This window comes from Embiotoca jacksoni, unplaced genomic scaffold (assembly GCF_022577435.1).
Source record: "Embiotoca jacksoni isolate LCO1_2020_lvr unplaced genomic scaffold, fEmbJac1.0.p SCAF_95, whole genome shotgun sequence".
Classification (NCBI taxonomy): domain Eukaryota; kingdom Metazoa; phylum Chordata; class Actinopteri; family Embiotocidae; genus Embiotoca; species Embiotoca jacksoni.
The window spans coordinates 172,353-185,000 of record NW_027185453.1 but is presented as its reverse complement, the minus strand read 5'-3'; the positions used below and the strand labels follow the sequence as shown (position 1 = coordinate 185,000).

Here is a 12,648-nt window from a genome sequence, read left to right as displayed (position 1 = left end):
GGTTCTGTTGGAGGTGCTCTTAATGTTAAAAGGAAGTTTGTTGGGTTCCTCTCTATAATCTTCCAATGATCTGTTTTTACATAGTTAGGTGCCTTGAGATTACTTACACTGTGATTTGGTGCTACGTAAATGAAAAGTAAAACTGCCGACTCAGCTCTACCTCCAGTGCCCGGGGCTCCGAGGGCTCCTGTTTTTCAGACCGCTGACAAACCGTCACCACCGCCAGCGAGCCCAGAATGGGAAAGTGTCCATTTTAGCATCGGTTTACGTAATCTAATAATCGGTTAATCAGTCGATCGTGATGAATTGTGTGATGGTCTGGGAGGTCTTCATGGCGTTCCAGACACTTACTTCTCAGTCTCAATCATATCCTCTATGAAAAGAAAACCTTTAGATGATCCGTAAACATCTTCCTGATCCTTGAATCACCCCAGTTGGAAAAAAATCTTTTGAGTGGAAATCCTGTGAAATCTGCGCTATGACTGAAACCAACAAGTAATCGAATCCTGTTATAAAAGATCCCATCGGTGCACTTCTTCATATTCAGAAGCAGCGTAGAATAAATGTATTCAACGCTGAGAGGGATTTTAGAAATGTGTCTGAGTGTTTCATGAGATGAAGTGCGTGAAGTGCTCCTTACCTGCGCTTTTGGATGGAGGAGGTGGTTTCTTGGGTTTCTGACGGAGACAGAGAGTGAAAGTAGGTCAGAGTGACACCAGAGCGAAAGAAGACTCGTGACGACATGCAGGCATCTATTATCAAAGGCAGAAACCCCAAAAATGGAGAGATGGAGAAAAGGTTCGGTCCAAACCAGGAAAATCGAATCCTGTTAATATTATTTGCACTTCCAGCTTCTGCTGCCTGACTGCATTACAAAACTGACAAAAACATTGACATATTTAGATCGATAAGATTTAGATACGCTTCAGTTTAATAATCAACATCAATCTAAAAGTTGACAGTCGAACATAATTTACACTACATGAGCTCCATCATATCAAACACATCCATAGGTGGTAAAGAAAATCAATTTCATGACCTTCAGACATCCACCGACGATAACCAGCTTTTAAATAAGATACTGAATTTGCCTTCCTTCCACCGTTACCACTTTGACAACATCAGCAGAAATGCAAATTTGTGCCAATTCAGTAATTATGAATTCAGGATTTTTGTTTCCATTTGTAGAGATTTCACCAGTCAGACCAAAACGGCAATGGCGACTAGCAGGAAGAGTGTGCACACCGAGAGCATGGTGCAACTCGGAGAAGGCTCAGACTCTTTCAGTCAGCCGCTTTCTCTTTTTGCTCTTTCTCGTTTATGTTGCTGTGACACACGACGGAGAAATTGTCTGTTGACTCTGAACACTTTCTTGGCCTGAACTAACCGTTTTCATCATTTTCAGTCCGATTTTTTTAACCACACCGAAGCCCGGTTACATCTTGTCGTGTTCTTGAATAACACCCGCTTCAACTTATCCAAATTGTTTCTCATTAATACTGATGTGCATGATCTGTAAACCAAGAAACCCTCTTGGTTAATTTTTAATTACGCCCTTTAAAAAAAAAAAAAAAAAAAAAATCTATGTATTCCAAGTTTTTAAAGTCTTTGATTATTAAACACCAAAACAAACCCGTTGGATGTGAAAATGAATTTGGCAATAAATCATATTCTGATTCTGTCCTCTCGGATGGATCTCTGCAAGTGTTAAATATTCATCCTTTTTATTTGTAAATGTCCTAATGACAGTAATAAGTGCTCCGAACTGGTCAGGGGGGTACATTTGGGTATCACAGCTTTTTTTTCTTTTCTTCATAGCAGCAAGATTCCAGTCTTCAGTAAAATTAGACCGAAGAGCTGCGTTCAACACGTTTGAATCAAACATCACACTATTCTAGCATATTCTTTAAAGTGTTTTAATGAACGGCAGCAGCAGTACGTGGGAATTTCAGGGCCAGCAGCAGGGAATTGCTGGGGAACGGTGCTGTCCGTTTGTTCTGCGCCGAGACGTGAATGTAAATTTTTTTTTACCAGTCAATGAGAGTTAAAAAATATTAACACCGCGCTCGTCAGTTGTCACCAGCCATCCGATCACAGGAAAAGGAGGGGCGGGAAAACCAGCGGGCTAACAACCGACACCGTTCTCTGATTGGTCCGGCCTTCAGAGTTGCTGTGGAGATGCTAATATGGGCCGAGTCGCCAGACGGTATTCACGGCGAAGAAAACCACGGTCAGCGCAGCGAGGCTCTCTTCCCTTTTAAAAAGGTCGTATGGATTTGTGTTTCTTTTACGTGCTGTGCTGATGCCTTTTAGAACCTATGGAATATTTTGAACTTGCCTTGACTGAAGTTTCTGAGTATTTCTGAGTCAGTGTTTTTATGCTCGGTTGGAGGAGGAAGAGAAGGAGGAGGAGGGTGGGGGGATGCATGAATGGATAAACTCAAACAAAAACTCCTTGTGTGAGGAATGAAGGGCTCTGTCAGGCCTCACAGTTACAGAGTGTCATTTCACCGAGCTTTGTGTCACCATAACCACCAAACATGAATTAGTGACGTAAATACTGAACCCATGAAGCCCAGGTCGTACCACAATACTTCGCCAAGGGCCTGAAAACGAACAGGCGGCGTCTGTTGTGGAAAACGTGTGTGAGGAGGAGCCGGTCAGTGGAAATCTACCAGAAGCGCAGCTCGGGTTCAACATGGAGTGCATTTTGCACCGTGTTGCGCGTACGTGTTCAGACGAGTGGGCGGACGTGGACGGACGTGGACGGAGGTGACTTGGGAAAAATTGACAGCTCCTTCCTGTCACAGGTGTTGCTCACCCCAACAGGTCGAGGCAGATGGCCCCCCACCTCTGAGCCTGCTTCTGTCGGAGGTTTCTCCCTGTTAAAGGGAGTTTTTCCTTCCCTCTGTTGGAGGTTTTTCTCCCTTAAAGAGGAGTTTTTTTCCCTCTTAGCTTATGTGGGAATTGTTGAATTGTTGGGTTTCTCTGTATAATATTGTAAAGTTCTGCTGTCAGGACTTTAATGTGTTACGTGCCATGAAATAACCTCTGTCGTGATTCGGCGCTATATAAATAAACTTGAATTGAATTGAAATGTGCATATAAACACACGTCAACATTCGTGTCAGAGCCTTGAAATGCTCCAGTGAGACGACGGCAGCGAGGCGATGAGCCGTGAGAGGTGTCGTATTAAATGTTTAACCAGTGAACGCGTCTAAGTGCTCACAACATTACATTTTAGTACAATCACGACAATGAGGCCTAAAACAAAGGATGAGGACTGATTCTGATTCGATGTGTTTAGCTGGGTTCTTTCAACTCCTGAAGGTGTGATTATCCAGCAACTGTAGACTAACGACCAGCCTGAGTGTGTGATCAGATCATTTTCAGTAAATTAAAGTTCTCCCAGGTGATTGGTTGAAACAGATTTCGACATTTAATGATTCGGACGCAGTCGTCATCATCATCATCTCTTCCCTGTAGAAATTGCAGTGAAAGGCCCTGCGATCAAAGCAATCAAACAATGTCGGGCTGACAGCCGTTCAAATGAGCAAACCTATTTACAATCCAATCATATTGTATAACCCCGGCAGGCCTCGCCTCACATTCGCAGCGAGATGCTTTTCTCACTTAAAATGTCATCCCGCTGATTCACTTTGACACCTCTGAAAACAAACACTTTCGATTACCTCTGAACAGCGTCACCGAGTCGCAGAGCTTTAAAAAGCCTGCCAATCTCCAAGAGGGGATTTCTGATAAGCGTTAGATAACAATAAACAAGAGTTCCCCGAGTTTCAGTCATGAAATGAACTCTATGTATTAATCTCTTAGTCATCGTGTTTAAACACGTGATGCCAAACACGGGTCATTACCACAAACTGTAGAAACACTGACTTCATCCTTGCATTGACATCGTTAAAAGAGGTAAAGATGAACTTTGGGAGGACAGAAGGAATTAGGTTTCAATTTCAGGGCCTGCGTGTAAAATTTGTGGGTTTTGTCTTGACGAGTTTCCACCGAAGGGAAAGAAGAGACAGAATGAGGTTTTGTCTGAGCTGTACGAAGCTTGAAAACAGCTGACAAACAAACCAAGTCATGAGAGCAGGCCCGGGGTCTCCATCCCGTAGAATATGAGCCAGTTTCCGAGTAGGTCACGGAAGGTCTCGAACGACACGTATATGAATTTGATAACCCAAAAGTCTCTCGGTAGCTCAGCTACGTGAATAAATGTCCCCGAACACGAGGAGCTCGCAGACACTTTCATTTTGTCAAAGTGGATCTCCAAGGACAAAAGGTGGCCGGAGGGTCGAACACCGAAACACTGCTCTCACTTCAGATCTCCCGTCTTTCATAGTATATTTTAATCTTTAACATTTTTTGCAATCAGTAAAGAGTGAGTCGATATTGGAGCTTGACATTAACAGCACAAAGCAATCGTTGATATTAATGCTAACGGATGAAATGAAGCCCTTGACCTCCAAAATTCCAGCTACACGAGGAAATCAAGTGAAAGGATCTTTTTCATGCTTTTATTTGTCTGTCGGTGCATTTCAGCAAACTTCTTCCCACGTCTGCTCTTCTCAAAATATCTTCTTTTTTTTTTTTTCCGGTCTCTAAGGAGATTCAACTGAATGCTTCCACCACCGCCAGCATTTAGTCTTCGGTGGATCCCGTCTTCGCTCGCACCTTCGACAACCGTGCCGAATGAAGACGCTTCATACCGAAAGTCTTCCACTTTCACCCACTTATTACAGATCTCTGAATTCAATTTCATTTTTGAATGTAAAGTCATCCAATACTTTACAAGCACGAAGAAGAAAGAAAACAAAACCTTAAAATATCAAGGTCAAGAGAAATTTGAAAAGTGCAAACAAGCGTGAATTAAAAAAAAAAAAAAAAAAAAAGTCGTTGAAGCGTCAGCTTTGTCAAACAGACAGTTTAAAGTTTAGATGGTCTGCCTTCTCAAACTCAAAGCCAGGAGAGGAGCCGGACAACTGGAGGCCCCCGGCCGCCTTGGAAGCCCTCAAACACAACCCCCCCCCCAAAACCGCTGACACCAGTCCGGGGTCGGGCCTCAGCATGAGGCGCCGCGTAGACCAGTGAAAGATTTTGTAATCCTCTTTCTTCAGAAGGTTATTGCCTGTCTCAGTTTCTAATCTCAAGCTGAAGTCGTGGTGACAGCGAGCGGGCGAGAGGCAGAGAGCAGTTCCCGACCGTTGACGGTGTCGTAACACTGCAGAGCAGGGGGTGACGCAAACAGCCCCGCGCCCAACGCCGCCTCTGGCAAATGACACCTGTAACCGCGGTAACTACACAGCGAAGACGATGACAGCCGTGGCCTTAAAATATTTAAAAGAAGGAAGGAAAAAAAAAAAAGAAAAAGGAATACATAACAATACATATTACTGAAGGTTCTTTTGTTTTTTTGAGGACTAAAACGTATTTGCGTGTAATCAGACGACTGAAACTAACGCAGGAGCTTCATCCAGCGCTGCAGTACTCTTGTCAATCTGTCTGTCAAAGTGTGGGATAGACATCTTTCAGTTGGGCTTACCTCCTCTGACTCCTGCTTGGGAGATGATTTCACCGACCCTCTGGATGTGGGAGTCTGAAATAGGAACAAAGAATCAAAAAACAAAAACAACAACAACAAAAACAGCCGAACGGGTCTGCACGTCATTCCTGTGTCTACTGCTCCTATCTCATAATGGAAAAATACAGAAAGAAATAAAGTAGAATGATGATTTTCCAGTGATCATTAAAGATTCCAGCAAGAGACTTCTTATCGATAACCTCTTTACCACAAAGATGCATCTCGCTGATTGTCAAGAGGTTTTATGAAAAAGCTCAGAAGAAACCAAACAGGATTTCTGCATTTGGGATGCGGGAAACTTAAGCCGTGCTTACTGCTGCATTATATTAATTAGATGATGTAAGGTTTATGATGCTATATGTCAAGGCTCAGACACTCAGGGTCAGGAAAAGGGATTTATTTTAATCTTATCCCCTCGTTTAAAACCCTTTTCCTCGGGGTCATTCAAATCTGCTGAGATGTCTTTGACATATTTTTCACATCAGAAGCAAACGGTTATATTGACATGTTGAATATAAAACAACAAAAACACAAATGTTTTCAATCCCCTCAGCAGAAAACGATGACACCAAACAACATCAATAAAACATCAATAAACTAACTGAAAATATCTTAAAATTACAACTGTTCCATTAAAACGTCTGGACAAGAGAGTGCAAACATTTTTACTTGATAGTTTTTAACCATTATCATTCTCTGACCGACGGTCCAAAACAAAACAAAAAACATCTTTAGAAAAGCAGCAAATCCCGAAGCCGCTACTGTGCAAAGTAGCAGCAGTGCGTTTTTTAAGGAGAATAACAATCACCATGGCAACCAGACAGGCTGCAGGAATACCCTGCACCGGCGGTGAACCTTCTGCACAGTGGCTCATTGTGGAGACAGTTTATCCAAGCGCACCTCAAATGATTGTGTTAACAGAGTCCGTAATGTGCTGACGCGGTTTCAGAGCCTTCTTGAGTTTAATAGTGAAGCTACGAGAGGACTTCTCGCCTTCGTGTTTCCCACTCTGTATTTCCGATGACGCGTTTATTAGGCCGTGAAATTTCTCCCACGTGCCGACGACAGCTAATTTGTTTGGTTCAACTGGGATGAACTCTGGTCCTTTTTGTCCAACTAGCAGCGTTCATTTTGTCGCGCGAACCAGCGTTTGATCTGTTTCCGTCTTGGAAGCAAAGGACATTTCGTGTTTGTGGATGTGTGTTTTTAGCATGAATTCAGAAGCTGATGGCGACCTGCCCTATAAGAGCTTATAAGTTATTATAGGTGTGATACCTATATGTATGTAACTAATTTAGTAAGCGTGGCGGCACATGAGCAGGGTTCCTCTCAGAATTAGAAGGAGGAATTAAGAGGAGGGGATATTTTCTGAAATTAACTGTTAAATAATGAAACAAGAACCTAATCATTAACAGGTAAATATTTTCTACTTTGTGACATATAACTGAGAACTATACAGCGCTCCATTAAAGTCGCTCCACAGCTTACCTTTTGTAAAGCTGACACTCTTTGTTTCAACATTTTATTCAAAGGTTTTTCTCTCTTTACATATTTGTGAAGATCTACGCAGATACTTTGCACATTTTATCCAACACGTACTCGCACGACACTCACATGTTAACTCGCACGACACGCTGCCTTTGAAATTGAATGGACCTTCCCGTTGACATGAATTGGCGACTTTCGGTAAGTTAAAAAATCAACCAAAAATCAACCAAAATTAATTGGGATTGTATCTAAATGTATTTGTGTGCAGGTCGCAGGAAGCGCTGCACACGCGTGTCGGCATGTGAATGAGGTGATTCTACCCCACGAGAATAAGACCCGTTAAAAAGAAGGAATAACACTCCGCGGCACGGGAGACCTCTTCATCATGAGAATACTAATAAGCCATAAACAGTTACTTCTTCGTGAGCTGTCTGCGCGACCAGAGAACATCGTGAGATGTATCGACGTGCCGACTGACCGGCTGTCAGATGCCAGAACTTCATTTCTCCTACGCGGCGTCCTGACGATGCAGGATGACACTTTATATGACTTCATATTTACTCTGATTTAGGATATGCCAGCGCGAACACAAACAGGTAACATACACGAGTGCGTGTTTTATTCCCTCGGTCCTGATTGACACAACTGAACTGCGGCTTTCAAAAAAGATTTTTGTTGCTTTATGTTTGATGATTATGCCCACGTGAGTATTTGGGGATGTAGTTTAGGCCACAGAGATAAGATTGAACTAAAGTCGTGCCTTTTAACCCCTTCACTCCCTCCTCCTCTTACTGAGCCGAGTCGATCCTTAATACGGTAACGTGTTTGAAACAAATAACTTCAGTGCCTAATTGTTTGGCAAACATATTTAACAATATTCCTCCCCCCCGCTCTGTTTGTGTTCTCACCTCTTTTTCTGCTTCAGAAACCAGGGTGACAAAGTTGTCAGGGAAGACGCCGTCTTTGCCTCCGATCTCTCCTCGCCACCAGCCGGGCTCTCCTGTGTCCTGTTAGAGAAGAAAAAAAGAAAATATGGAGTAAATGTAGACTTTAGAAACATATATAATACCTACACTTGGTCTCCTTTGGTCTAATACACCTGTATCATATTAAAAAAAAAAAAAACAGACTCAGAGGAAAAGAAATAAAACCAAAACCAAAACATCTTTCTATTTGCAAAGTCACTACAAAAACATGTGGTCCTTCTACAGGCACTTTCCTGCCATCGCCTCTAGATGGCGGCAGCGCTCCATGGTAACACCGAGCAGAGAAGCTGAAGAGGCCTGTCGACATGGCGATGTGTCACAGCTCTCCTGCTATTCCATTAAAAAAAAAAAAAAAAAAAAAAACTCATCCTGACAGCATGTCAGAGGCAGCTGAGTTGATCCAGCCTGGGCCGTGAGTCTGCCTGCATGCTGCTCGACTACAAAGTGACTCCTGAATGAAGGACTCCCAGACACTTTTCTGGATCATATATTGTCAACTAAAAAATTCATTTTAGAAGATTCTGGAAAGTGAACGCAAGTTTATTAGTAGAGTGCATTTCAACAACAAGGCAATTCAAAGTGCTTCACATAAAACCACTAAAAGCATCAAAACATAAGGCAAAAGAAAAAGGACGTTTAAAAACAATTAAGAACAAGTGATTTAAACATTAAAAATAGTCATCAAAACATTAAGCAAGCGAAAAATAAGATAAACGTTACAGTGCAGTTTAAGGCATCCTCAAATGTGGTTGAGTGAAACGCAGCAAACAGAAAAGTCTTCAGTCTTGATTTGAAGGAGCCGAGCGTCGCAGCAGACCTGCAGGGTTCTGGGACTTTGTTACAGATATTATGTGGAGCATGAATATCTATCTACTGTTTGTAAATGTCTCAACAGGTATGAAAAGAGGAAATGGAGACCTGCAGAGTGCATCTCAGAACACACCTAACTGAGAAATAAGAAAAAAAAACATCCCGTCACTTCATCTCATATCAAGACTCTGGAAAATCAGACAGGTTCTGACGGGAACAAGGAAGCCCTGCTGCTCTAAAAGCATTTCCAGATACTGACATCATCTTCCAGACCCGGAGGAATGATGAAACCGCTACTTATCAGCCTCTCCTGTCTGTATCCAGGCTCTCTCTCTAACTCGGTAGATCTCAGATTATGAAATGTTTCCTTCCCTTTTTGATTCCAGATTGTTCCGTTTTATTTTGTGTTCCTCAGAGGTACCTCAGGTCCAGTATGCAGTGTTGTACCGTCTCATTTACCGTTTTAAGATGATGAAGGACTTTTCAAGGCTTCGGTAACATAAATATGGAAAAAGTCCCTTCGCTTCAGTGTTTACGGCACTTTTCCAGCTCTGAGCGTCGGGGGAGAGGAAACGCAACGAGCTCATGTTCTAGTAGTTTTTGTTCAAACGGAGACAGCTGGCCATCGGGAGTGGGAGGGACAGAGACTCGGGGGTCAGATGATGTGTTTGGATTCTGTTGTTTAACAGAAAATCACCAAAAAAGGTGTCACTTCTTGCTGGTGTCTGGAATGTTTTCAATCCCTGACGAGGCGGCTAGGACGAGTTACAAATACACTTTAACAGGTCGGCATTTATCTGGACTGCTGTCGTATGATTAAGAATGATTCTGTGACTTTGTGGCCACAAAACTGAACTCTTTCCGATCTGGGTTCGGCGCAAAGGTTGCAGGGAATTTCACAGCATTTGGAGGACCACTATAAATACATTTTTGGTAACTTCATCTGTCATCCCGCATATTTATTGTATTCAGGAGAAAAGTGGATGTGAGCTCAGGTGGTTACAGTCAGGTGAGGCTTTAACAGGTTCATGTTAGTTGGGCTGTTGGGCATTAAAGTTTGGGGTTAAATCTGCTGCTGTGCAACGAGCATGAGAGAACCAAACCAGCAGGTTAGTTTGGTTAATTAATATCAGTCAGTGCTTCGCGTGTTCCTCTGGTTCACACATTCAGGTGCTTAGAGGCACAAAGTAAAATAAACCCAGCTGCTTGGTCACTTTGTTTTGAATATATATGTATATACAGTGGTGTGCAAAAGTGTTTGCCCCCTTCCTGATTTCTTATTTTTTTGCATGTTTGTCACACTTAAATGTTTCAGATCATCAAACAAATTGAAATATTAGTCAAAGATAACACAAGTAAACACAAAATGCAGTTTTTAAATGAAGGTTTTTATTATTAAGGGAGAAAAAAAATCCAAACCCACATGGCCCTGTGTGAAAAAATTTTTGCTCCCTAAACCTAATAACTGGTTGGGCCACCCTTAGCAGCAACAACTGCAATCAAGCGTTTGCGATAACTTGCAATGACTCTTTTACAGCGCTGTGGAGGAATTTTGTCCCACTCATCTTTGCAGAGTTGTTGTAATTCAGCCACATTGGAGGGTTTTCCAGCACCAACCCCCTTTTTAAGGTCATGCCACAGCATCTCAATAGGATTCAGGTCAGGACTTTGACTAGGCCACTCCAAAGTCTTCATTTTGTTTTTCTTCAGCCATTCTTTCTCATTTGTTCCTGAATTTCTTTGGATCTCGGCATGATGTCGATCTTTTGAGGATCTTTTGGTCTACTTCACTTTGTCAGGCAGGTCCTATTTAAGTGATTTCTTGATTGAGAACAGGTGTGGCAGTAATCAGGCCTGGGTGTGGCTAGAGAAATTGAACTCAGGTGTGATAAACCACAGTTAAGTTATGTTTTAACAGGAGGGTGCAAACACTTTTTCACACAGGGCCATGTGGGTTTGGATTTTTTTTCTCCCTTAATAATAAAAACCTTAATTTAACGGCTGCATTTTGTGTTTACTTGTGTTATCTTTGACTAATATTTAAATTTGTTTGATGATCTGAAACATTTAAGTGTGACAGACATGCAAAAAAAAAAAAGAAATCAGGAAGGGGGCAAACACTTTTTCACACCACTGTATATATAATTGTATATATATATATAATATATAAATAAAGCACGTGGAAGCTTACCTTGCTCAACACTTGGATGATGTCACCCTCTTTCAGGGTCAACTCGTCCTCATTCGAGCCCTCGAAACCAAAAGTGACCTTACAGTACTCTTTAGCTGGAACAAACAAAAAGATTGGCATCCGTAACCATGGGGACAGAGATTGCAAGCAGTCACCAGCATACAATGTGAGACTTTTCATGGTATTTAATGTGTATTTCATGCTGTGTGGAATAAGTCAAAAATCCAATTGTAACTTGTCAGCAGAATTTGTTTCTTCATAACAGTAGCTGAGATTAACATCAGAACATATTTCAAAACGAGTTGATACTGTACATAGAAACCGAAAATGTTTCGATTTTTTTTCCTTCATTTTGCTCTTTTCGAATAACAGATTTTAAGGACAGGCTTTTTCATTATCTTCTTCATATTGAAACTACACAGTGGAGCTGGAAGTAGCGACACGCAATGTGATGCTACACAAACATACAATCCGCTAATATAAACTGCAACTAGACTGTCAACATATGAAAGTATTCTGTATGTTTCACCTTTGGACTTGCCGTCTCCGTCCGCTCTCTGGGAGTCCGTCATGTTGGCATGGGCGGGCTTTGCAGCAGATGGTAATGATGGGATTGGCTAAAATGAAGTAAAACCATACAGATGGGAATGACTTATCGGACATGAGTTGGATGTGCGTCTTTGTCCATCTGAGCTGAAATGAGTGGAATAATCTGGCCGTGTGTCGTTATGGGCGGTCGGATGAGCAATGCTGTTAATCATGAAGTCGGCGGTTCGGGATTGTAGGAATGAGAAAAAAGGAAAGAAGGATTAAAAGAAAAGGAACGGGGAAGTTAGAACTTGATGAAGACAAGCGTGTGAGTCACAAGCCCCCCCCAAAAAAATTAAATAACGATGAAAAAAAAAAAAAAAAAAGGATAGTGACAAGTATTCGGTTTTATAGCCAGCTACGCTGCTGCGCGAGCAGGAAGTACTGTGTTGGTTTTAACCTGCTGTGACGGGTACAAAACCGACCTTTTCAGATTAGCAGGAAATGCTAAAAAAAAAAAAAAAAGTGAAAGGTGGAGAGCAGCAGGTGGATTGATGCGGGCCGGTCGAGGCCACGCCAAGATCTCCGAGGCCGCGGAGAGGAGAGTGTGAGGGCGTGCGAACGATGTGGCGGGACGTGGAGGAGGTGGAGGAAGCTGGAGTTAGTGGTGGAAGAGAGTGGGGGGGGTTGGGGTGGGGGGGAGCTGTTGTGAAGAAGAGAAAGAAGGAAAAGAGGGGGAGGGGGGGAGTTAAATGCTACACTAATTAAGCAGTGAGCCTATGTTTTTATATGTAACTATTATCAAGTTGACGTAGCGTACGATTAGCATGTTCATTTCAAAAAATAGTAATCAAAATACAAAAATTTAAAAAAAGATTCTAAAACCGGGGTTTTCTTCGTGTTTTCCATTTCAAACTTCAGATTAGTGTTTCCACGCTGATCGTGACAGAAACTAGCTGCGATGGACAAAAAAAAAAAATTATTTGGATTTGGTGTCGCGCACAAATGCTGACATCATCATAAAAAAAAACCTAAAAAAAAAACAAGCG

At 42.1% G+C, this 12,648-nt stretch overlaps 1 protein-coding gene across 2 annotated transcripts in view; it reads right to left on the bottom strand.

Moving 5' to 3' along the window:
- The window catches only part of cd2ap (CD2-associated protein), a 58,868-nt gene that overhangs the window by 20,176 nt on the left and 26,044 nt on the right, over nucleotides 1-12,648 (bottom strand). For both annotated transcript variants that reach the window (XM_069142007.1, XM_069142008.1), the window contains exons 7-11: nucleotides 11,601-11,688; nucleotides 11,072-11,166; nucleotides 7,993-8,091; nucleotides 5,558-5,611; nucleotides 641-677 (exon numbers count right to left, since the gene is read on the bottom strand). In XM_069142007.1, the coding sequence (XP_068998108.1) occupies nucleotides 641-677; nucleotides 5,558-5,611; nucleotides 7,993-8,091; nucleotides 11,072-11,166; nucleotides 11,601-11,688 (373 nt within the window). The remainder of the gene's footprint in view (nucleotides 1-640; nucleotides 678-5,557; nucleotides 5,612-7,992; nucleotides 8,092-11,071; nucleotides 11,167-11,600; nucleotides 11,689-12,648) is intronic.